This window comes from Barbus barbus (genome assembly GCF_936440315.1).
Source record: "Barbus barbus genome assembly, chromosome: 11".
Taxonomy (NCBI): domain Eukaryota; kingdom Metazoa; phylum Chordata; class Actinopteri; order Cypriniformes; family Cyprinidae; genus Barbus; species Barbus barbus.
The window spans coordinates 6880967-6908950 of NC_136739.1; the positions used below are offsets into that span (position 1 = coordinate 6880967).

At 37.5% G+C, this 27984-nt stretch overlaps 1 protein-coding gene across 2 annotated transcripts in view; it reads right to left on the minus strand.

Annotated features, from left to right (window-relative positions):
* LOC306877056 (disco-interacting protein 2 homolog A-like) overlaps positions 1–27984 on the minus strand; it is a gene marked incomplete at both ends in the record, with an annotated part of 138625 nt that overhangs the window by 19798 nt on the left and 90843 nt on the right. The window contains 6 exons of one of the 2 annotated variants that reach the window (XM_079428581.1): positions 2282–2401; positions 5929–5961; positions 10159–10290; positions 13660–13905; positions 22460–22579; positions 23317–23436. In XM_079428581.1, coding sequence (XP_079284707.1) covers positions 2282–2401; positions 5929–5961; positions 10159–10290; positions 13660–13905; positions 22460–22579; positions 23317–23436 — 771 coding nt within the window. The remainder of the gene's footprint in view (positions 1–2281; positions 2402–5928; positions 5962–10158; positions 10291–13659; positions 13906–22459; positions 22580–23316; positions 23437–27984) is intronic. The other variant, XM_079428582.1, reaches the window with a different exon arrangement.

Consider the following 27984-nt stretch of genomic DNA (forward strand, 5'->3'; position numbering starts at 1 on the left):
GACAGGAAATCATGTCAGAGACAGACATGTAGATCTGCTGCTGCTGTGTGTGTTTTTTAATACAATACTGAAGTATTATATACAACAAAGCTTATATTCACCAACATAGCTCTTATACCTTAACCTATGTGGTTTGCTTTATGCAAATATACATTATGCAGATTATTATACAGATTATAAATAAGCATATACTTACCGATACTAAGACATTTAGTCAGTGTAATTAAAAATCAATTATTTTCCAACTATGAAATGTATTATTGTATTGTGTGCTTATTGAAATCACTACCAAGTTGAGTCTCCTGCATATATAGAGTGTTCAAAATCAGTCATTTATATGGTTTCATGACAGATGCTGTCTTACACTGTAAGCAGCTCACTGGATTTTGGAGCAGAGTTTATGCGAGAGTGATTTTAAATGTCACTAAGCATCTCAGGGTGACTTATGCATCCTGAGGATGAAATGTGACACGGATTTAAATAGATTTGATTGATTTTGTGTGCCTGGAACAGAAAGAGAAGAAAAGCAGAAAGAAAGTAAGAAACAAGAAAGTGCAAGAAACAGAATATAAAGTGAAGATGCTGCTGCTAAGAGAATACGAAAGAATATTTTTTTTACTAAGCGTATTTTTAAGAAACGCAAGAAATGACTGACTGGACAAAGAGAGAAAAAGGAAAGAAGAGATAGATTCAGTGGGTTTCTCAAACATTTTAATAACCTTCAAATTTGTGGATCACTGTACTGTTACTGGACAGTGTATATAACAACAAGAAAATAACTTATCTCCATAATGCAGGAACACAGAAAAGACTGAATAATTTGAGTATGGCATATGATGTTATGTTTATATGCATAAATAAACAAACAGATTCCATATATAATATAAACAAAGGTATATGATAAAACATCCCAATTTTCTGAGAAACTGACTTGAGCAATTAAACCTTTCAACAATTTAACTGCTGAAGAAAATCCTGACTTGAGATTGACCAATCAGAGAAGTCACTGTTACCGCAGAAACAGGAGCAGGTCACTCCACACTCTCAGTAAACTTTCTCAATATGTATGTAATATGTATGCGACAAATAAAAAAAGAACCTTGAACAAGTGTTTCTGTCTTTTTTACTACCATTCAAAGTTGAGGGTCGGCAAAAATATTTTTACGTTTTTGAAAGAAGTGTGTTCTTCTTACCAAGGCTGCAACTGAAAAGTACAGTAAAAGCAGTAATATTGTGAAAATATTATCATGATTTAAAATGAATATATATATATATATATATATATATATATATATATATATATATATATATATATATATATATATATATATATATATACACACACACACACACACACACACACAGTATATGATGTACAGCTGAATTTTCAGTAGCCATTACTCCAGTCTAATATGCTGATTTACATACATCAGTAAGTAGGAGAATTGAGGAAGTGTGACTTAACCTGTAGCTGCTAAAGAAGAAACCATAAAGCATTTCCAGATGCATTCAACCCTTCACAGTGACACGCAACACATCAGGTAGAAATAACTTACATTCTTAATATGGCTGCCTTATTCAAATATGTTGTTTTGTGTTATTTTCCTGTCTCCTGGGTCAGTAGCTTCTTCTAAAAAGCAGTTTTTGGTTATGAGTACGGATATTCAATCTAAGTGTGAATACCAATTCACATTTTTGTTTTCATAGATCCCTTTTGTGAGATTAAAGTAAATATATATGTGATGGAGGGCTTGAGCATGAGGCTCAGGTTTTAAAGTTCCTCCAGTATATGAAAACAAATTGGTCACACTTTATATTAGGTGGCCTTAACTACTATGTACTTACATCAAAAAATAAGTACAATGTATTTATTGTGTTCATATTGTATTGCAAAACACTTTTGCTGCTATTGAGGTGGGATACGGGTAAGGTTAGGGAGTGTTTTGGTGGTATGGGTAGGTTTAAGGGTGGGTTAAGATGTAAGTGATGGGTCAACAGTGTAATTATAAATGTAATTACAGAAATTAATTACAGATGTAATTACATATAGGTATTTTTAAAAATATAAGTACAATGTAAAAACATGTATGTACACAATAAGTAGAGGGCTTCAGCGGAACGCACTGCAGGATCAGTTTACAGCGAATACTTAACCAGACTATTTAACTGTTGAGCAAGCAAGTTCATTAACTGAGCGGAGACTAAACAGCATTTAGTAAATTATGTGAATGCTAGCAGAGTTTCATGGCTAAATTAGATATTTCTAGATGTATGAACCTACCGTCCAAAAGTTCCTCGAAATCATCAACAAAGAACTCTCGTAAAGGGGGTCTCTTTGGCCTTTTCAGAGTGTTTAGGAGCTGCTGAATCTTAGAGGACACTCGACTGTTGACTGGAACACCTTTAGACAGACATAGTGTCAGCAGAAGATAGGACATAGAGAGAGAAAGAGAGAGAGAAAGATGGAGAGGATGAGATAAAAAAGCAGGGAAAGGTCACTGTGAAAGGATGGTGGGGACAGTTTCACACAACAGCCTGTCAGTCAATGTAAGGCTGTATGCCCATGGGGTTGGTTAAGATGGTACTGAGCGTGCTCAGTAGAGACATCTGACCCAGAGCATCAACGACTCCTTGACTCTGATTGAGGCAGCTGGACTTCTGCTCCCTAGCAACAAGCCGCTACCCAGCCACCCATCTCATCAACCATTCATGAGCTTTCTTCTGAAAGAGCCCATCTGATCATGCTCTATATGCTTTACAGAGGGCTTTAGGATTACTATAGTTTAAATAGATTAAAACTCCATTCAAATGAAACACAGCGACAAAAGATGCAATGAGTAAGTTAATACAAGTTAAACAATATCACAGTGTCACATGAGCACAAGGGTCATTCTACAAAGTGTTACAAACATGTCTGAGCAATTCCCCATGCATAAAATATTTTTACACGAAACAAAGAAAAAAGCATCATAACACTGATGGAGATTTAGGCAGATTAAGTAATAACAAAACTAATCCAATTAAAATTGAGGGCCAAAAGCCAAATAATGTATTAACATCCTTTAGAAGAACCTATTTTTAGAAGACATTTGTACAAAGAAATGATGATGATGATTATTTATTTATATTATTATTAAAGTGATGTCTTGGTGTTACTGTCTTTAGCTTTACCAATAGGGATGTAAAACGGATGCATTGTTCATTACAGTTTATTTCTTGTCCCAAATACATTTACTGTACCTGATTGACATGTTGATTGCTGATTGGATGTTTATTTTCAGCAAATTTATATTGCCGTATAAACTGTTCTTTCATAAATACCCTACATAATTATGAATTTAGCAAACTGAATTTCAAATAACATTCAAATTGAATCCAGAATTGTTGCCAGAGCAAATATTTACACCTCTGGTTACCACTTGTCACAGAAACACCACTAAATCACCCATGTGTAATGAAAAAATAAAAAATAAAAATAAAAATCTGTAATTTATAGTGTAATAATTGTTACATTACCAAAAATAAAAATGTTTGTGGAACATTTCTCAGGTGGTTTATAACAATTAAAATGTTTCTATTGAGGTAAACAGGCTTTCAGATAGTTAGGAGAGAACAGAACCAAACATCAAGACACAACGGTCATCTTCACATGATGAATCTATCCTTTCATTCCTCTGTGAAATGTCTGTCTGTGAATTCCACAGAGAGATGGCTGTATAATGTAAATATGCACGACTGAGATGCTCTCTGACATTCCATTGTCATGAGACACCTGAGCCTCAGCCGCTGTCTGTCTGCCCCTCACCTTTGTCTGCATCTCACAGACCGTGCTTGAGTACCCAGAATTCACTGCAGGACCTGAGGAAGCCAATTATTGTAACAGCTCCCCAAACACACAAGCTTCTTGCTATTTAGTTAAATAATAAATCCTCTCATGTGAGGATAACCACAACATAACTACTGTTATCCTGCCTTGTAAATGTCCATAAGCCATATTAACCTTATTACACATAATAATCATACACTAACACTACCATGGTTCTGTGGCTAATGTGCAACACTTTTGAACCAAGCTTTAATTCGCCAACAAAAAATACCAAAAATGTACTACTTTTGAACATGGTGCCATTATAATACCATGTTTTGTTTAACATCTACTATTGTAGCACTACGGTATTCTTTGCAGTACCATGTAAATACCAATGTGCTGTAAGGTTATCAATCTGTAGGCCTGCAATGATATACAGTATCAAAGTACCATGGTATTACAATGCTATTTTATGTCCAGAATCATTTAAATGTAACTTAATGTTTAGTTAAATTTAAATCGCGCGGGGGGGGGGGGGGGGGGGGGGGGGATACGTCATATATGTAAGTGTCAATGCATTTAAGAAAAATAAAATACATTTTGCTACCCTTTTGCTGCACCTTTGGCTCAGAATGCATTTTGTAACTCACATTGCATTTTGCTACAATTATCCCGCGGTCTCACGATGAAAATGCAATCCCAAGTGTCCTACTCCTAAGTCTAAATGCATTTAGGAAAAACAGCATTTAAATGATCATTTTGCTACAGTTTTTGCTTGGACATGTTAAACATATCTAATCAATTTGGGCAATGCATTTTCATTTTCCAACTTATAAAGCTTTAAAATGTTTTTATGTTATGTTTTTAATTTGTATATTAAAACTGGCAACTAAAACTAAAAATGGCAAATTTTAATGATATAATTGAATTTTCATTTTCATTTTGCACTAAATGTTGCACATATGGAATGGGAAAATGTAAATTTGAGTACAGAAATACATTGCCATTTTACATATTGCATTGCCATTTTGCATATTACATTTCAAATTGAATTTAGCTACACATATGCTTCCATAATCTTTTGTAGAGTGCATATCATATAAAAAAGTAACAAAAATCATGGAGCATAGCATAATCTAATTGTTAAAAGCAAGGACCATTTGTCTAATTACCTCTTCACACATTTACTTAAATACAAACTTTCCCTTGTGAAAAAGAAGTGCACTTAACCATTTCCATTTCAGTCCAAATTATATAAAAAAACAACAACTGCACTTGCAGATAATATAAGATAATGAAAAAAAAACCTTAATAATTAACACCCTTAATAATGTCAAATGAAAAGTTTTAAAGTACATTGAAATAATTCTGTTTTATCTTCTGTCGTGCTTTAAAGTACACTTATTTTGATGTGTTGACTAACATACTAAAGCACATGTAAAGTACTTGATTATAATATTAACTGTAGCATGTTCAGTATTAAATATTACATTCAAGGTTAATATATTAAAAAAGTACTAAATTTTAACTCCATCATTACAAAATGTGTAATTACGAATATATTTAAATACATGACTACAAGTTCCAATAGAAATAACATTTAAGTATTTGAAGTGTACAATAAATGCTTGCCAGATGTACTTAAGTTATACTTAAGTGTGTTTTATATAAATTTAGACTATAACATTTTTAATTTAATTGGAATTAACATGAAATTAAGCATCCAAAAACATTACATTCATTTCACACTTAAGTATGTTCTTTTCCGTAATAAGTACTCTTTAAAAGTATGCAAACATGTACTTTATCTTTCACAAGAATCAACACAAACACATCTAAAATATTCTTAGTCCCAGATATTTCTAGACAATTGTGTTGTATCTTCTTATAATGCAAAATCTATAAATAAATGCTGCGAAAAGACCTTGAAGGAATACTTAAACGACATTAAAAAGACAAAGAGACACATTAGGAGGAAATACTTTTCTTATGATAATAATTTCCAAAAATGACATAGTGGACAAGTTAAGCAGACAGCGTTTAACACAGAGGTCACAGCTGAGACAGATGCACAGAGACACCAGGAGGAGGGGCAGATTGAAATAAACGTGTATAAATACCATCCGTGGCCTCCCCATCTCCCCTGTCAGTGCCTGAAGAAGAGAAAACGTGAATAAACACGCATGTTCATGACAGCATGCTGCTTTTACAGAGCTGCGGTGACTCAAACTGAGCATAACAGACTTTCTGTCTGGGGGGGGGGGGGGGGGGGGGGAATCTAATTATTTTTGTTGCTTTTAGTTCCCTATCGAAAGGGAACTCCCGTTGCGTCATAATTTTTTATTGACAACTGCTAATGGGGAAACTTCTGTTTACTCTGTTACTGAAGCCTGAATTGTTAACGTTTGTGTAGCTGCACAAACCAATGGCGCTCGAGCCCGCCAGAAAGGGGCGGAGCCGACTGCTACAGGAGTCGGCCCAGCGCGCCATTTCATCAGAATCTTCTCCTTCAGCGACGAGACCATCTCTTCGCTGACTCTGCAATTAAGAAGCCGAAGCTGAAGTACAACCTGCAGCTCACGCCGTAGAAAAAGCCTCCGGCAGCGGAAGAAGCTAGAAGCCTTCCCCTGCGGCTATCCTGGTAAGAGCAATTCCTGTGCAATTCTCTGCTACGTTTTTGCAAATGCCGCGAGTGTGGCTCGTGCAGGGAATTTGCGTCATAGTTATTCCCCTGGGCCTGCTACACAGTCGGCCCCTTCAATATTGACTTAAAGCCCGCGTTTCGTCCCGTGCATGGTGCCTGGGCCGCGCTTCTGTCAAGGTAACCCATCGCTGCCTGAAAGCTGTGGCCCCTTGGATAGCTCCTCACCTGTTTCAATCAGGCGTACAGTTGGGGACGACCTCCAGAAGGAAGGTGATCACGACAGATGCCTCCAGCTCTGGCTGGAGTGCTCTGTACGAGGGCAACCTGGCGTACGGCTCCTGGTCGACCCACAAGCGATGTCTGCATATCAACTGCCTCGAAATGATGGCTGTTTGTCCGGCCCTAAAGACCTTCCTGGCAGCAGGTCATGTCCCCTTCACAGGATGACTCGACGTCTCCTGCTTTGGGTACAAACAGAACTCCTCTCACTACAAGCGGTTCATGTGCCGGGCAGGCTGAACCAAGGAGCAGATATGTTGTCAAAGAACAATGTAGCTCCAGGGGAATGGAATCTACATTCCGAGATGGTTCGGATGATTTGGTCAGTTTTCGGCAAGGCAGAGGTCGACCCCTTCGCCTCCGGAGACAACTGTCACTGCCCAACTTATTTTTCAAAGCAGCGGGATGCTCTGGCCCACGATTGGCCCAACACCCGTCTGTATGCCTTCCCTCCGATCGCCCTGCTACCCCAGGTTATCAGGCGAATGAGGGAAATAAAATGCTCTCTCCTCCTCGTGGCCCCCGTCTGGAGGAACCAAGCCTGGCTCCCAGAGATGATCCAGCTGCTTTCTGCATCACCGTGATCAAGGCCACTGAGGAGAGAGCTTCTCTTGCAAGCGCAGGGCAAGATTTGGCATCCCCAGCCGGAACTGTGGAGCCTTCACGTCTGGCCGCTCGGCGGGAGTCTAGTCAACTTCCAGCGAGAGTCGCTAATACCATTTAAGAGGCTAGAGCTCCATCTACACGACGCCTCTACGCCCTCAAGTGGTCAGTCTTCAGTGACTGGTGTTCAGCACGTAACTAGGATACGGTTTCATGTGATGTGTCCCACGTGCTAACCCTTCTGCAAGAGCTGCTGGATAAGGGGCACACCCCTTCCACGCTCAAGGTCTATGTGGCAGCCATCGCGGCGAATCATTCTCTCGAGGCTGGCCGGACTATTGGCAGAATTGACTTGGTCATTAAGTTCCTTAGAGGCGCTCGGCGGTTGAATCCTCCTCGCCCTAAGACTATGCCAACTTGGGACTTGTCCATAGTCCTGGGGGTCCTCAAGGGTCCTCCCTTTGAGCCTCTTCAACAGCCGGCTTAAGGATCATGACTCTCAAAACCGCTTTGCTTTTGGCCCTAGGGTCCGTCAAGCGAGTAGGTGACTTGCAAGCCCTGTCTGTCAGTGCTTCCTGTCTTGAGTTTGGACCCAACGACTGTAAGTTCGTTCTTCGGCCGAGCAGAGGCTATGTACCGAAGGTGCTCTCAACTCCGTTTAGAGCCCAGGTTATCTCCCTTCTAGCCCTCCCCTTTGTGGATGGTGAACAGGGACCTAACTTGTTGTGCCCAGTCTGGGCACTACGAGTGTACTTTGAGCGTTCTAAGTCTTTTAGACAAACAGAGCAGGTCCTTGTGTGCTTTGGAGGCCGCTCTAAATGGCTGCCGGTCACAAAGTAAGACTATCGCACTGGATAGTAGATGCTATCTGCTTATTGCTACTTTCTCCCTTTGGGCGGGTAAGGCTTATGGCAAGCAGACCCCAGATACTTCTCGTGTCTCTTTATAGCTTGGACTCACGAGGCCCACTCTGAGAGTGCCTGAGCTGAGCTCGCGGAGCAGGCTTAGTTCTGCTTCTGCTTAGAACACGGCGCTACTGGATGCGTTCCCCATTAGCAGTCATCAATAAAAAATTACGACGCAACGGGAGTTCCCTGAGATAAGGGAACGAGCGTTGTGTAACTGGCCGTGCTATAACTGCACTCGAATCGATGACTATCGCTTCAGTCGTTGATTCTGATGAAATGGCGCGCTGGGCCAACTGTTGTAGCAGTCGGCTCTGCCCCTTCTAGTAGGCTCGAGCGCCAATGGTTTGTGCAGCTACACAAACGTTAACAATTCAGGCTTCAGTAACAGAGTAAACAGGAGTTTCCCCATTAGCAGTCATCAATAAAAAATTACGACGCAACGCTCATTCCCTTATCTCAGGAAACTGAGGTTACGTGAGCAACCCGGAGAGTTTTGTTGTGTTTAACCATAACTAAACATACATCCAAGAACCAATACACCACAGCAAAGAAAGCAGGTTAATCTTGAACCTGATGTATAGTTTTAATGTTCAGCTCTATGTCTTAAAGGGACAGTACACCTAAAAATTAAAGTTGATGAGTCATTATCTATATACCCTAATCTCACTCAAAAAGTTTATGAGTTTTCCCTTAGTAGAACATAAAAGACATACAGTGAAAGTGTGACAAAAAAGCACAATAAGTTCATACATCTCACAAAGCATATTTTGAGCATTCTAAAGCCAAATGAGAGCTTCATGTGAGAAAAAAAGTTACTTTTCATCTCAATTCACACCCTTCGCAAAGACCCCCTCCCCCCTTAGTTAATGCCGCTATGTCCGACAAACAATGCCACTCTCACACTACACATCATGTTCTCACGCAGTGAAAAATACATCGCAGAGGAAACTGACAACAAGCCAACAGACAAGACATAGCAGGTTACTTTAGGTATGAAACAAAGTCTCAGCTTTTAAATTTAGGAATTTTTATAGAAATTCAAACAATAAATACCGTTTTGTGGATCTTTAATGTGTCGTGACAGATTGCTGTAGCGTCTCAGTTCAAGTGGCACGTGAACCAATCATCTTTTCATATTTACTAGTTAACGCACAAAATAAACATGAATGAACATCAGACGTATTTCAACCGCGGAGAGACGTCAATACACACCATTTTAAAGTTTAAATCCACCGTTAATCTACTCTCCTGTCTGATTTGTTTGTCGGACAAAAATGGCGGATTTGGCATTATGGTTGGCCAGATCATAACTGTCAATCAAACTCCCTGTGAAGGGTCAGTTATGCTTCCACGCATTTAAACCTGGCGTGTTCACAATACATACAAGAACTGCTAATCAGTTTTGCTAATCAGCTTAAAGCAAAGTTCACAACACCGTAGAAGAAAAAGAAATTGCAAACAAACTTTTTTTGTATTATTGTGAATGTGTGGAAAAGTAAATTTGAAAGAGTAAATGATGACAGAATTTTCCTTTTATATTGAACTATTCCTACAAAAAAGAGCATGCTAATGACATGATACTATCTGGCTTGAACAAGCAGAAATATACAAAAAACAGGCAAAAATATCCTACTCTTTTTTTCAATAGCAACGAAAAAAAAAGAAAAAAAAAAAAAAGATCCAGAATGTTGGATAAGTCAACTTTATATTTATGTGTGCTAAGGATTTTTAGCTTTGAGTCTCAATCGCTAAACATAAACATAAATCAGATAGTTTGAACTTCTGGATGCAGCAGTGTTGAGAGTTCTGTGGAGAGATGACATGATATTCCCTCTTTCTTACAGGAAAGAGACGTGTGAGAAAGGAAGATGCTCTGCTGTCGTGGTGACAGCAGGCTGGAGCTTTAGGGGACTCACCATCGGCGGTCTCCATGACGCTGGTGTGTGTGTATCCGCGTGGAAGCCCTCGCACTGATGCCACCTGCGGACGCTCCGCATGCACCGAGCGCTCCGACAGGCCTGTCACATCTGGGGGTGCACTGTGGTTGTCTGTCATGAGGTGCCAAAGGTCAAAGGTGAGTGGAGGTCAAAGTATGATAATACATGGTGGACTGTTCTGTGATCAAACCCATGAGAAATTATAAAATTGATCATATGTTTAAGAAGCTGCACAGGATTTGCCTGCCATAAAATCTCATTGGTCCAAAATTCAACTCTAATTAATTATTTAATTAAACATTAAATATGTTCTGATTGCTTTACATCTAGTTAAGACCGTTTGCAATAATTCATCTCTCTTCCTTATTCCATGTGATGATTACTGTCCATCTTATTCTAAACGTTCAACAGAAGAGCTTTATAGTCTTTTATATACAACTGATTTCCACACTATTAACCAACAAGCAGCTGTTTGGCATTTAATCTTCCCTCTTACAGCTGGGTTTGTCTGGCAGATTGCTTTAGAACAGTGGACCCACAGAGCGGCTCTGACACTGTGAAATCTGAGGTTATTTACAGTCAGTGCTCAGGGCCAGCTCGAAGGGCAGTAAGGCAGAAAAAGAGGGTGAAAGAAAGAGGAGGAGACGAGAGAAAATGACAGATAAGGGGAATGCAAATGTTTATTAGAAGAACTCTATAAAGAGCAGAGCAGCTGAGTAAAGTGAATGTGTTCAGCAGTTATGGTGTTACTCATGCTCATGCTATTCAAAACTTATATAAAATAAGAGTTTTTATTCTGTTCCAGTTTATACATTGAAAGCAAACAGCGATGAGGGGCTGTCAAGATCAAAACCAAGCAAAAAAACACCATAAAAGTAGTCAATTTGACTCTGCAATCTTTAAAATTTACAAACATGAATGAGGTTTGAGGTCAGTCTGTTCCTCACACAAAACAAACTGTATGATTTCAGAAGACATTTAAAAGTATAAAAAAAGGCAGCTGTGGTCGTCAAACCTTTGCTGTAAAAGCAAAATTACAAAAAATGGAAGCAACATGTTAAGCTTTACATTTATGGTAAAAAGGGTTTAATTTTTAATAAGGGTTTTAATAAGGGTTTAATATTTAATTAACATAAATAATGGTAATACAGCAAATTATGAAACTCATTTTTATTATTTATTATTTTATTTTATAATTATTCATTATTTATTAGATTTTTTTACATAATATACTGCCACTGAACTATAAAGTGCTAAAGACAAAGTTGAATTAAAGCTCATCACAAGCAGAAATTTTCCAGAAGCTGAGGTAAATATTAATATATAGAAGTTGCACGATGTCATTGAAATGTAATGTTCAATGTTCAAGTTAAGTACGTTCAAGTTAAGTTAAATGAAAAGCCATTAAATGTCAACTGTCAAACTGATAATTCTGGGAATGTCAGTGTACAGCTATTTTTTCACTCCCAAAAAAATATATATTAAACAGAATTTACTGTAAAATTACATATCCCAGAGAAAGTATTACAGTTTTTCACTGTATAGAGTAACAGAAATTACAATTAAGCAATTGACCGGTTTTTACTGTAGCATTTTTACAGTCTTTTACTTTAAAAATGATGCAATTTTTTTAGTGTTGGAACATAACCCTGTATTGAGTTAAAGAATAAACATAGTTACGTGGACTACTTTTATATACTTTCATGGTGCTTTTTGTCATATTTAGAGTTTGATCTCCATTTACTTTTATTGTATTGGACACAGCAGCAGGAACATTCTTCAAAATATCTCTTTTTTTTTGTTTCACAATAATACAAACATCATATAAGCTTGGAACGATACAAGGGTATGTACTGCATGAGATGTTCCTTTAACAGGATTCATTAACAGCGAAGGTTGCCAAAAAATTATTATTTTACAGCAGTACTGGAACCTGCTCAGATCTTTTGTTTGCCTGTCAAAATAACAAGGTCAATGCTGGCTTTATCTGCACAGATTGGCTTCAGGATCCTAAAGATATGCCAGTACAGCGGGAAAAAAAAAACCATGTACCATGCAAGCATGCAGCAAGGACATTAAGAACCATGATTTTATCATCGCCGTGAGCAGCAGAGCAGTAAAGTGCTCCCTGTGCTATAAACATTAGCAGTGTGTAAGCATGTCATGCACAAATAGGCAACTATAGAGATGAACGTAAGATCTGTTCTTTTGTTTTAAGGCACTGAGCTGTAACAGAAACATTGCAAAGCCCGCTGATGATTTTGCACTTAGGAGTAAGACAGGGTTGTCAGAATCAGAGCTCCAGGACTGAGATCAGTACACAACTCCAACCACCCAGCTATAAAGACCAGCACAAATTTTTAATTTTTTTTTTTGGTGCTGGTCTACACTGTTGAAAAAAACAGCAAATGCTTAAGTTTGTTTTGAAGCATGGCTGCTGGTTTGAGCTGGTTTAATCTGGTCCTTAGCTGGTCATGAGCTGGTCCTTAGCTGGTCATGTGCTGGTCCTGAGATGGTCCTTAGCAACTAGCTCCTGCTCAGGACCAGCACTTGACCAGCTTAAACCAGCTCATGACCAGCTAAGGACCTGATTAAACCAGCTCAAACCAGCAGCCACGCTTCAAAACAAACTTAAGCAGCATGTGCTGTTTTTTTTCAACAGGGTAGCTAGTGGATCCACATAAAGTAGCCAAGCTGTTCAACAGCAAAGTTCACTTGTTTAGTCCACTACTGTTCAGAAGTTTGAGAACGGGAAGATTTTTAATGTTTTTAAAAGTATTTCATGCGTACCAAGGCTGCATTTATTTGATCAGAAGTACAGTAAAACACAGCAATATTGTGAAATATATTATTACAATTTAAAATAACTGTTATCTAGATGAATATATTTTAAAATGCCATTTATTGTAGTGATGCAAAGCTGAATTTTCAGCATCATTACTCAAGTCTTCAGCGTCACATGATCATTTAGAAATCATTTTAATATACTGATTTGCTGCTCAAGAAACATTATTATAATCAATGTTGACAACTGTTATGTTGCTTACTATTTTTCTAGAAATGTTATACTGTGATATCTGTCACTTTTTAGCAATATAATGTGTGCTTTCTGAATAAAAGTATTAATTTCTTTTAAAAACAAACAAACAATCTTTCCTACCCCAAACTTTTAAACTGTAGTGTAGGTTGATCAGGGAAGAAATGCTGGTTAATCTAATTTAAAGGAACAGTACACCCAGAGATTAAAAGCCTATCATAATTTACCCACATCATTCCAATCCTGTAAGACTTTCTCTTTTCCACAGAACGTAAAAAAAGGAATAGAACAAAACATTTTAGAACAATATCCTGGCTGCTGAATTCATATGACAGCTTTGTGTTAAAGTCATTATTTAACTTTATCTCACATTAAATATATTGCATGGCTTCAGAAGACTTGAAATATAGGCCATAAGGTTAGTTGGAGTGGTGAGTACTGACCTAGCTGTGTGTGAGCCATGAGGTCGGCCAGTACGGTTGCGGCTGAAGCAGAGGTGGTGTTTGTGGTGTGATGGGGTCTTCCTCCGGGGTGGGAGGAGGTGGAGGATGCGGACGATGAGGTGGAGGAGCCCTGAATGACTCTGTTAAACCAGTGCTCTACGCTAGGATGTGCCTGGTATGGAGACGAGGAGGCGATCCGTCCCTGCCGGCGCAGCGAACCTTCATCTTCTGATGCGGAGGAGGTGTCTGGGAGGTCAAGTACAAGAGGACTAATGGTTAGGTGGAACAGTTTTATTTCAATATGCAATTTGAAAAAATTACTAAATGTGTATGTCTTGTTTTGTTATTTGTGAAACAGAGAATTTATAAAACAGCGATTTATGAAACTGAGAAAGAATTTGAAATTGAAGCCACGCTGGATACAATAAACCTAAAAATGGTAATTTTTCTTATGAGGAAACTAATTCAGTATGTAGCTGATAGGATGTTCTGGGTGGTCACTTACTAGCCCAAGTCAAATTGTCAGTTTGGTCTGTACTTTAATGTACAGTAAGTTTACATTTACTTACAGGTGAAATTGTAAGTCTGATCATCTGGAAAATTATAACACACCTCTAAATTGAGGTTTCATAGTCTCAGCAATTGTATTTTGTTTGTGTTGAGCCATGCTGAATATATTACAAGTTATCAGTTTTAAGATCAGGGATCACTTAACAAAAAAGTACTTTATACCTGTACAAATATCTCTAAAATAACACTGGATGTAACTGGTGTATACATCATGCTAATAATGACTGTATTATATGTGTTATAAATAACACAGATCAACATTCAGCAGCTCTTAAAAACATATGAAAATACTGCTCTGGTAAAACTATCTTTTAAAGTTTGTTTTGAATCTAGATTATGCAGATCTTTGAACCTCACATTATAACTGATATGGAAATATGAAAAAGGCATTACATTGGAGACTCGTTGGATAACATGTCAGAGTTTGATTATCACTTCATAGCCTTAAGACCTCAAACAATCAATGCATTACGTAACTCTAGTTATTACCCTTGATCTAACCCATCTTTCTTCATCTAGCACTCTCAGAAATAAACATAACTGTACAATAGCCTCCAAAAGTAAAGTAAAGTGTCATCAGTACTCAAATTTTGGATTAACTTTTTTGCCCAGTGTCTTTTAATCAGCTGGTAGTGGATGCATGAAGTCAGTTCTCCTCAAATAAACACATTAACTATCAACATGACCCACTAAAATTTAATAACCAATGTTAAATTACTTTCAATCATCACTTTGAACAGTATAATTATTGTTTAATTGTTTCAGAGCTAACAATCATATATATATATATATATATATATTGTGACGAGCGCCCCGAGCACTCATCAGCGTTGCCCTGGAGACAGAACCGAGACACCTGCACTCGCTCATCACGGCTGGATCGGTGACACCTGTGGCCCATTTGCCCGCGGCCATATAAGCCGCAGGAGGCGAACACACGGGGAGATTGATCTCCTCGAGGCTGATAACTAATGTGCTATCTCTTGATGACTTTCAGATACCAGCGTGTGACCGATCCAGCCCTGCCACGAGCACAGCCCGGACTCACCGCACCGAGGGAAAATCACACACGGAGAGCACCGCACCACCTCAGCGACTCACACTCCACTCAGCACGCCTTACACTAATAAATCCACCCTCCAAGGTATTTATTTGAGCTCTCCTTGTCGTGTGATTCTTCCACCCCGTCACTATATATATATATAATTTTTTTTTTTATCTTAAAGCTTTCAAAATACTTTTTTTGGAACCACTGCGCTGTAAAATGTCTTCATAAAAGTAAAATAAAAGCTATGTTCAAAGTTTCCATCATACACTTCAGAAGGACTAATACATGATTGTTATGGAAGAGAAAGCAAAAAGTGTTTGTTCTCAGTCCAGACTAAACTATCATTTTGATGAGAACTGCCGGGGGTTAAGCTGGAAAATACATATGATGTAATGCTCATGTGGTCAGAAACGAAGCATGTGAGGCCTGCAGTTATGATAACACACATGACTACATCATTTCTCCTATTATAAATACATTATAAATTTAATACCAGAGAAAATAACAGATGTCCACCAATTAATGAATAAAATGTCATATAGCTAAACCATCTGTACTATTTCATCACACACAAGGCATCTTCTGCTGGGCTTTAAAAAGTGTAACAACAATGAGAAAAAGAACCCAGTGAATTCATGATCAACTAACTCTATTAGAAATGTAAACTCTAATGATCCTTAGGCTGCATTACCACTAATGAGCTGGTGTTTTTCTAGTTAATTTACTATTTAATTTACTTAATTTGAGATTTCAGTGTAAATTTATCGATTTTTTTTTTTTTTTTTGTCCACCATGCCAAGTCTTATTGTCAGCAAGTCACATACTTTAAAGTGCCAAACATGTTTGTAACAAAAACATGAGTTACACAATGAAGTTTAATACTTCCATGTCATACTATCATGTACTATATTATGTAAATACATGCATAATACATTTTTAATACATTCCATAAAATAAAATATAAAAAAAACAACAACATCCAAACACATTAGAGTAAAATTGCACAACCCATTTCAGAAGTTATTTTCCAAAGTTTAGTGTATTTTCACCATCAAACAGCTTAGACGTGCACAGAATTTAATTGAGAAAAGAAGGGACAAATGAATGTTTAAAGACAAAAGAGAGAGAGAGATTGACTGACAAGAAGCCTGTAGGTGGTAGCAGATTCATTTAACATTAATTATGCAATTAATCACCCACAGGGAGCAATTACTATGGAGCGTGTCCAGCAAATTAGGAGACAGACACTGAGCAACAAACAGTCATGCATTAAATGTGAAAGGCATTAGCCTAATGTATCTCTTCAAAACAGCATTCTTATGAAGGAGAATAATCTACTTACACTCAAGGGTGCCTGATACCTGTTATTATTAGTGCAAAACAGCCATAAACCCTGAATAAATTCCTGAATTACATTTACACAAAAGCTTAGCATTAGTTTCAGTGGAAACTTACATTTTGAAACTGAAGTGACTGATGATGCTGCTGAATTGGAGAACAAGGTGGACTATGATCAATAGTCAATGTAATATAAATATCAATATAAAGAAAATGTACTCAAAATTCAGTAAAATACGCTACCATTCAAATGTTTGGGCTCAGTAAGATTTTTTTCTTTTCGAAATGCATATATTTAGCAAGATGCATTAAATTGATCAAATGTGACAAAGACTTAAAAGGTTACAACAGATTTATATTTCAAATAAATGTTTTTGAACTTTGTATTCATAATTACGGAAGTTCTAAGCGGCCATCCATTATTATAATTTTTCTGTCTTGTTTTGTCGTTATCACGACTTAATTTTCTCTGTGTATTCGGCATGAGAAAATGCTATAGAAGCAGCATCATCACAGCATCATGGATGATCGTATTTGCTTTTACTTTGATCAGGGACTCACTCAAACTGAAATAGCTCTGTGTCTGTCAGTGATTGACGACTTACACATAAGTGTTCGACACTTGAGAAGGAGGCTGTCGGGTCTGCAACTTTATCGTCGAAGACAATATAGCGACCCTGATTTTCTCACGATAGCTACAATTACGTCGTGAGAAAACGGTTTTTAGGTTGAGATCAACAACTTTCGTTATGTCGAGATAACCACAAAACAACTCATTATGTCGTGATCACGAGAAAACAAGACAGAAAAATTATAATAATGCATGGCCGCTTAGAACTTCCGTACATAATAGAATTCTAAAAAAAAATAGCACTTGTTTCCACAAAAATATTAAGCAACACAACTGTTTCCAACACTGATAATAATAAGAAATATTTAAGCAAGATATTAGATTGATTTCTGAAGGATCATGTGATGTGGAAAACTGGAGTAACGGAGCTTTGCATCACAGAAATTAATAAGATTTCAAAATATATTAAAATAGAAAACAATATTTGTAAATTGTTATAATATTTCACAATATTGTTGTTTTTACTTAATTTTTTATTAAATAAACGTGCTCTTGGTGAACAAGAGACATCTTTAAATAAAAAAAAATAAAAAAATCTTACACAAATCAAAATCAAACCTCATTATTATTGCTCAGACTTAGGAATTTTGTTCCAATGTGATCAGAATTGCTTTTTAAATTCCTGCATATCTAATCATTTATGAGCAGCTCGCAAGAGAACCCCCAAAAAACTAGGCTCATTATTGTTAGAACTATTGTAATTCTATTCTTACTACATGTCCTCAGGCACTTGGAGAGTAACCTTGACACAGATGCAGAAAGAGCAAGATAGAAAGAGAAAGAGACAGAGACAATAGGCATGAAATAGAGCCATGGGAGAAGAGAAGTGATTTGAGAGAGAAATTGAGAATGACAAGGAGGGAAAGGATGAGACAGAAATGAACTGGAATGAGAAGGCGTGTCAAGAGAAGACAGAACGAAGAAAGACTGTACTTTTAACAACTGCTGTACTGAAAACCTGACCTTTAAAACAGAAATAATTCTTCCAAAACTTCTCCATCAGTCACTCCACCAGAAAAGAGTCCAGAGGACGAACACAGCACAGTTTCACAGAACAGACCAGGAGTTAACAGGATAATGAATGCACAACATCATGACAGACAACATCCAAAACGGCCAGGAAAGTGGGTCAGACAGCATTTTTCAAGCTGGTCAGATCCAGACAGAAGCTAAATCAAATCAGTCACACTGTAATAAAGCTGCTCTATTGCTATAGAATATAGAGGTTTGCTGGTTTGATGTCAGTGATAGCAAACTCCACTGGTTCTTGCATGTTACATGACTGATGATTGCAAGAGGAAATTTTTGATTATATGCAGGTAAAAATGAGATTTGTAATGGGGTAGAACTGAAGGGTAAGTTTTCACAGCATTTATAGCAATTTATGGCAATTAACGCCTTAAATTTTGATTTGTTCCTCACACAAAGCTATTTATAAGACTTATATAGCTTATAAAGTATGTAATCAAAATTTAAATAATGACATTTTTTCATTTTTGGGTGACACTTGATACACTGTGGTTCTTTAAAACTGACCACAGTGTGTCAAGAATGAGGTAAGAGGGGATGGGGCATAGGGCAAGAGGGGTATCTAACAGGCCAGATGGGTTATCAGATCATCTCCGTCGGGGCAATCAGACAGCTTAGACACTTTGTGTGCGTGTGCATTACTGCATCAGGGCACAAAAGAATTAGCGGACCATGACCAATTCCCACAGGGGGCGACCCTGAATGGGCCCGTTATGCTGATCTGACCCCACCCTTGAACCTTTAATCCCGCTGACCTTTCACTGACTTCATCATTCTGACCGAAGAAGGACAGAAGAGTGTATCAGGACACCAAGAATCAGAAACTCGTTAACGCTAAACAAACAAGGAGAGACAATAATGTAATCCAAACTGATGGACAAAGCAAAGACGTTACACAAACACGAGGAGAGAGATGAGCTTTTCTGACCACAAGATGTAATAATGTGTAATCATAAAGAAATAATCAGACATAACAAAATAAACTGTGAAAGGCCAAATATTGTCTTATTGTTAAAACAGAACAACCAATAGGAATGCAAAATCGATCATAAAACACTTAGCAGAATAGCTGATTGATTCTTCCAAGTCGGGAAAACAGCCAATCGATCTCTCTTTCCTATATATGTAACCTTATTTATTTCCCTCCTGTTTTCTTTTGCCCTCCTCCTCCCCAGCACCACCTGTCTAGATCTACTACAGGGTTCTTTATACTTTACCTTGCAGGAGCATTATGTATTTTAATACCTGTAAATCTGAATTAGGGCTGCCCTCAGATAATGATTTTTCTGATCTGATCTGGTCCATTTAAAGCGATTAGTCAACTAATTGCACATTTATATTAATAAACCACATAATTCATAATAATGAGCCTTTAATTGCCTATAGCCTATTAAAGCTCAAGTGCACACATAATTGCCACAGTGCACCGCAGAAGTAATGATTACGAATGCATCAGGGAAAAAAGAAAGAAGACTGTTTTAGCATCATGATAATTCATTGATAAACTAGTGTTTTCTGTATTTTCGACTGCAGAGACAAAGTCTATGACACTGACTCGTCATCTCCACAGTAGACATGCACGTTTCATACGGAACATAATCTGCACCATTTGCTTTCATTATTTTACAAAAAAACAACATTTTATTATTATTGTGAGTGCACACAAATGAAAGCAGACCTTTTACAGATTTGAAAGATGTATTACTCTAATATCTATGACCAAAAATGACAGAGTATTTTAAGTTAAATGCAAATGATCGCACCGGTACCTCCGAGTTACAGTAACTGGCATGCAGTGAGCGCGCTACTATTCAGATTTCATTCTCTGCATAAACACTTCTATAGCGCATATTTTTCTAGGATAACACTAAAGCGAATGGCCATGTAATGATGCTACTACTTTCACTACTTACTATGTTTCAGATTATAAGCCACATTTGAGGTCGATGAACGAAACAAACGTTTGCATGTCCTGAATAATCTGTCCATCCTGGACTACATGACCTCGCCACTTTCTTTCTTTTTTTCTCCTGCGACTAAGCGACTAACAGTGTTGTGCAAGTTACTTCCAAACTGTAATACATTACAGATTACTTGTTATTGTTATTTAAAAGTAATTCCTTACCTTACAATATTACTGTCTCAGAATTGTAATGCGTTACATGTCTCCTGTATCACTTTTGAGTTACTTTCACCAAAATATATACAGAAGTAGAACTTAACATTCTAAAATGACAAAATGTACTACAGCCCTGCCCTAATGGCAAAGTATTTATATTTCGTTCAGTCTTTTTCTTAAGTTAATTTAGAAAAAAAAAACGTTTGGAGCATTTTTTGTTCATTAAATATGTTTTTTATTTCTTAAAGTAACGACCAAGCGCCCAGCGGCAGACCGGCAGGATGATCATAGCTTATGTTTGATAAATTTAGCCTTCTCAAATCATCATGACTTGCCTAAAATAAAATCTATAGATATACTAAAACAGTTCAAGCATATAACAATGTTTAAACATTAAACCTAGATAAATGTGTGCTGCATCCAGTTTGTGCGGAGAGTGGAAGCTAAAGCGCAGGACATGGTTTAACTTTTATTTGTGTGCACTCACAATGTCAACAAAACGTCGTGCTTTTATACTGAACAGGAGCGCTTCACAAAAATGAACCAGAAGACAGCGAATACATACCTCACCGACATGATAAATATATCTATAGAAAGCTTTAAATTACTACTTAACAAAATAAATAAAAACAAAAACGATTTAATATAATCGTTATCTGTGAAGATGCACTTCTCTCTAAAGGCGCGTCTAACGATGAGATGGCGAATCCTTACTATTTCCCCCCGGAGACATTCATGGTAATTACTTTTGCTGGGGCTTTTGCTTTATTGTGTGTATTTGAAGGCAGAACTCTTCAGCTGTGCTGACGGCTCGCTGCTACTGCGGGACACTAAACACCGTTGAGCCACTCTTGACAGTCGCTCTGAACTATGACGTGAATATTGGCCCGATGCCCGGCCCTAGGGACATAAAAAAGTCGGAGCCCGACTTTAAATTAAAAAAAATAAATAAATAAATAAAACAATTGGGGCTAAAAGTGTGTTGTAACGCAAGCGTTACTGAACATGTACCGAGTAAAATATTACTGAAAATTGATTAGTAATGCCTTACACTACTCCGTTACAGCAAAAAGTAATCCGTTACTGTAATGCATTACTTTTGTAACGCGTTACTCCCAACACTGGCGACTAATACAATTTTGATCGACTAAGCCTCTTTTCGTCAACTAATGGTTAATCGACTTTTAGGGGGCAGCCCTAATCTGAATATATTTCAGCAGAAAGCTTCGTTCATGCCAGCAGCACGAACCTATATCTAGGCTGATAAAACTGTACACTCCTTTTCCTATAATATTAAATGTGATTTCATGTATCAGTTTTTTCTTCAAGACAGCAATGAGATTAAATGTAGGGCCAATGGAGGTTTCTCCTCCTTAGAAAAATACACCAGTAATCTCAAGTTTCCTATCGAGTTTCATAAGAGATCATAGTAATGTTTCAAACTGTGCTCAAATTTACCAAAATACCAAAGCGTGCCATCAAAAGTCAGGGAACTCAAATATTTTTCCTTCAAATCTAAAAAAAAAAAAAAAAAATCAAATGATCTGAGCTGTCCACATTAGAGCTCTATACTGTTACTGTCAACAAGTGTCCCATTTGTATCATCTTAAATCCTCCAAGGGAATCAGTTAATACTTAAAAGAACAAGATGTTGTCAATCTCTTAATGTCCATTTTGTGATAGCTGACGTTTGTGTATTAACTAAATGTGATAACTCATATAGCTAAATTTGCAGCCAGTGGGTCAATAAAGCTGGAACTTTGTTAAACATCTCCATATGCAGGCGTGTGGGAAGGTGGTCTGGGAACTGAGTGGTCAGAGGCTGTTCTCTTTGTGTAAATAATGAGGCTATTATTCAGAAAGCTATGCATTGTTCTCTCAAGGCTCAGAAGATCAAAACATCTTGATACTATCAAGGACTGAAATGCACATTGTCAACTGCTGTCAGCTGAAAAATGAAAATATAAAGTAAAAATGCTTCCAAAACATTTGCTGCTATAGCCTTCATAGAAAGTGCTCCCATAAAACTCCTAACTGTGTGTCTCTAGTACGGGTGTGTGTTTACCTGGGGGAGTGCATGCTTCAACTGAAGACTGCACTAGAACAGAGCGTCTCTTGGAGGGCATCGGCATCTTTCTCTCTTTATACTTTGCCAAGGCTGCTTGTACGGCTTCTGTATGAAGGTCTGTGGGGACACAGATAGTGCCGACTTTAGATGAGCCAGACATCAGAGAATGGACATTTTCAAATCCCAAATGTCTATATCAGGGCTGTCCAAACTCGGTCCTGGAGGGCCGGTGTCCTGCAGAGTTTAGCTCCAACCCCAATTAAACACACCTGAAGCAGCTAATCAAGCTCTTACTAGGCATAGAAACTTCCATGCAGGTGTGTTGTGAAACTCTGCAGGACACCGGCCCTCCAGGACCGAGTTTGGACAGCCCTGGTCTATATGATATGATGGAACAGATATCATAATTACAAGATGATAATAATATCCTTCTCGCCAAGGTGCCTGCTTCCTTAATTCACATGATTTGATGATTTCACATTAATTTACTGTACATGCAAGTTAATTAGTAATAATTAAACATGCAACAGTGATACTGACCCTTGAAATGCGCGTAATTGTACTAAATGTGCATGACTGTGAATGAATAAATGAATGATGATGATGCATTTATATGAATGATATATAAGTATATAAGTTACCTAAAACATGTACTTAAGTGGGTAAAACACTCTAAGTTCAGCCTTTTGCATTTAATATAAATTTAAACTATAATACATGTTCATTTCAAAGTACATTTTATAATAAATATTATTTTTGTAGTTATGCTGAAGTGTACTTTTTCACAAGAGTCAATTAATGTCTGTTGTGCTTGTCCCTCATGATTACAGAGCTTAACAGACAAATGTTTCAACCTGATCTAAAGCGCTCATCCCTTGAGTTTACCACCCGGGGCTTGTTCTGTTTGGAGCCTGGAGGGGCCACCTGTGATGACGTTTGGATCCTATGTTCTATCTGCAGAGATGGATCTACACCTGCACACAAAACAGACCAGAATATGATAATCTCAGGTTTTTCTGACAGACAAATGCATTACTTCAATTTCCATGCTTGACATTTTACCCATTAGTAAGCTAGCTGTAGTGTAAAACAAATCCAGAAAGGGCAGTCATAACAAATGGACAAAAGAACTCAGCATGGGGCCGCTGTGCACGGAGGAAATTACAGTACATTAAGAATTTACAAAACCAGCATTACAGAATAAAGGTCACTAAACTTTGCAGTAAAACCCTATTACACCTATTGGGTTTACAGAAATAGACTCTAACAGTGAGAAATTTACTTTTAATAAATGATCGAAGTGACACTATTCAATTTCAACGCTATCCTCTCATTTAGATAGCAACATAAATCTTCTCTTGACTTCAGACTTCTCTGCTGTCTGGGTAATACAACACCTTGAGATCAATGGGCCCTTTACACCACATCTGAGCTCCAGAGTTCTCATGGTGATCTAGTGCTGACGCAGAGTGTAACATTCACAATACTTCATCAAACTTGACAGCCATGAGCTGAAGAGAAACACAAATCTTACATCGACCCACAGGAGCAAAGTTTGTTCTGCTGTGACAGCCACAGGCGGTATGAGTAATTTACAAAACGAGTTTCAGCTGAGACTGTGGGACTAAGTTTGCAATTGAGAAGTTCCCAACTTCTCGCCAATATGAGGTACTTAAAAAAATTGAAAACACAATATATATGTAACGGAGTGACAGAAGCGTGAGGCGTGCGGATCCACCTGCAGAGCTTTATTAAAAGGCGTGGTCATGAAACAAGCATTGGTCGATACACAGCAAACAGACATAGATGAGGCAAGACAAAGAGTATTCCCAGGACAAGCGTGGGTTTTCGATCGAGCAAAGAGAAATAATCCAGGTACGTGAGCAATAATCCAGGCAGGGGCAAACACAATCCGAAACACCAAGGCAAAGGGCCAAAACAAGATACACAGGCTAGAATGAAAACAGGCATGGCAAGACTATGACTATGACTATGGAAACTACGATAGGTACCGATATGTGTTATAATACTCGGAGATCTGAATGAGGAAATCCATGGCTTAAGTAAGGCATGTGACAGGAATCAGCTGTGTAATCAGTGCTTTCAGCTGTGTGTGTGTGTGTGTCATCAGTGCAATGGATGATGGGAACTGTAGTCCGGGGGGGGAAGTGCAACAGTAGTGTAGTGCAAGAGTCCATGTGATGAGCGGGTGACCTCTGGTGGTGAGTGAACGGAAGTTCATAAACCGGATTCGTGACAATATATATATCAGACATATTTTGGACCAATGGACTTTAGCTGTTGGCAGAGCTACACCATGCATTCAGAAATAAAAAGTAAGACACTAACTAATTTGTTGCAGTCAAATTTTACAAATTTTAGGTGAAAGAAATTGCATATTTTATTGCCCGTTAAAAGTTAAGTTATACTGTAATAAGAGACCAAAAATAAAGGAATATAAGAGCATAACAGAACATTTAACAGTAGTTGATACATTTTACATACACCTTTCATAGAATCGTGGTAATTATAGTTAACTAAAATTAAAACTAAAGCCATAAAAAAATGTTACTTGAAAAAAAAAAAGTTAACTGAATTAAATGAAATAAAATCAAATAAAGTAAATCCTAACTTTATTTCAGCTAGTTTCAATTTTTAATTTTGATGCTATGTTTAACTTGATGTACTAAAATAACTCAAACAAAAACTGAAACACAAAAAAATAGCAAGGAATGGAAGGGAAACACACACCTGAATGTAGTACATTTACAGTACTTTATAATCACAGCCTACTGAGGATGGACTTAAATTGAGAATATGTTATGGTAAATGATGTGTCACCCCTGCATTTAAGCCGTTTGATTAAATCTTAAATTGCAGGGGGCTCAATATCAGCATAGTTTTTGTGAATTTGAAGAAATCTCCACCTTGTACAAGGTTAAGACTGATGAGTCATGCAGCGCTGTGGTTACACAAGAGCCGTGACAGCTGTAGCTGCCGCAGCAAAAATGAGAAATCAAAGAGGCTTATGCTCTGATTTGAGGTCTAGTGACCCCCCATCTATCACACCAGGAAGAGTCCAATGAATGCTAAAAATACCTCAGGATTCATTTATAACAAACACAGGGACAGATGAAGAACATTTTAAAAACAGCATAGTCATGCCTCAGACCTAAATAAAACCAATCTATTCTTTGTGAAACTGTGTGACATGGATGAGCATTTATCACAGGTTAAGACAAGTAGTGATCTATTATCCTTTTTCCTGGAAAGCCAAAGTAAGCGACACAGGATTGTTTACCTCCTCCCAAACCGTTTGCCTAGCAACCACTTCATATTGACCTCTAACCCCCCAGAATCATTGAAAGAAACTTTGGCTGACTGTGTTGACATTATGGAGCATTCATTAGGGCTTTTCTCAATGAGGGCTAATATCCCTAAACAACCAAACTGAGCTCAGGAAAGGTCACATACTTAACCACAAAACATGAAGATGTATAAACCCAGGCGATGCCAACTGTAGGACTAGTTTAGGATTAGTAGAATATTCTGCACTATGTTATGTGTTATTCCTGCTTTGGTAAATAGTGGCTTAATGATTTTTTTAATTATTATTATTTTTTTAATTATTATTATCATTATTATTATTTTTTCCCAGCAAGGATGCATTCAATTAAATAAAAGTGACAGTAAAGACCTTTAAATTATTACAAAAGATTTCCGTTTGAAATAAATCCTGTTCTTTTTATTCATTAAAATATTTCTGAAATAAATAACCATGATTTGTAACCACGATAAAGAAATATTAGGCAGCATAGCTATTTTCAACATTGGTAATAATCAGAAATGTTTCTTGAGCATAAAATCAGCATATTAGAGTGATTTCTGAAGGATCATGTGACACTGAAGACTGGAGTAATGATGCTGAAAATTCAGCTTTGCATCACAGGAATAAATTACGTTTTAAAATATATTCAAATAAAAAAAAAACATTATTTAAAATTGTAATATTTCACAAACACACACACACGTTTGTTTTTGTGAAAAGTGGGGACATCCCATAGGTGTAATGGTTTTTATACTGTACAAACCGTATTTTCTATCGCCCTACACCTAAATTTACCCCTTACAGGAAACTTTCTACATTTTTACTTTCTCAACAAAAAAAAAAACCTCATTCTGTATGATTTATAAGCGTTTTGAAAAATGGGGACATGGGGCAATGTCCTCATGAGTCACCTTCTCCTTGTAATACCTATGTCATACCCATGTCATTACACAAATTTGTGTCCTCATTTGTCACAAAAACGCGTGCACACACACACACACACACACACACACACACAACTAGCTCATTTCTACTTTTAAACCCCCTGGATTGTTTTTCCTTTAAATATGTCTTTTATTTCCTCTGTCATTAAGTATACCATAACTGCTTTATGTCTCTCCAATAACTGCACAGTAATAGCATTATAATACAGTTTATACTAAGAGTCCTGCTGTTTCTATCAGTTTTGGGTCCTCTGAGGACTGAACAGGACATGCTCACTTCATTTATCTTTGGTTCTGGGAAACACTCCACCTCAAAACCTCCAATCCTGCTTAACTCAACAAAAGCTTACGAACAGAAAAGTTGTATAAGGACAGTAAAGCACAATATGCAACATCAAACGAAATGAGGGACTCGGCCTATCCAGATACAGTGTCCTGATAGCGTGTGCGATCTCAACAGTACGGCTTCACAAAAGCTCAACAATGTGCAAAGATAACAGAGCCATAAATGCTACAAGTAGCTCTGTCCAGTTGCTAAGCAAAAAAATGTCCCTCCACAGTTGGCTGATAACCAACCAATCACATTCCTGCTTCCAAATGATTGTTACTAGTCAGATCTGGACGCAATGTTTCAGAAGATGCCACAATGTAACAATTAGAAGATTTTTAGGAGACGTGCCAGCCTTAATGAGGTCTCATTTGGAATCTTGATTGTAATGAGATTTAATTGGTTACATAAAAAGGTAGATTTGGGCAAATGAAGAACTGAACTTTTGTTATTAACTGATCTTGCTTATATAAGAAATAACTTAGCTACTTTGATTTGTTCAGCCCTAGCGCATGAGTACAATACTCGTGATGGAACTTTCCAGCACAAATTGTGTGGTGTTTTCTTCTTTGGTCTGAGGTAATCACCCTGAAGTTCAGCTAATTGCATTTAATATAAATTTAAACTATACTATATTTTAATTTAATTGCAATTAACATGCAACTATACGTGCCCAGAAATATAACATTCACTTCACACAGTAAGTATATTCTTTTAAAGTAGATTATTTCTGTAATAAGTACTGTGTACTTCTTTTCACAATGATAGGGTCCCATGTCTGGGCACAATGGCTTCTCAGAGAGGATCATGGGGGAAAGTGTGGTGGTCTGTCAGCCAGCTTAGAAAATGACAATGACAAAACCCACAATGCAGAGCCATCTCTGCTGTGAGGCTAATTTAAAATGAAGTCCTAATTTCCTGT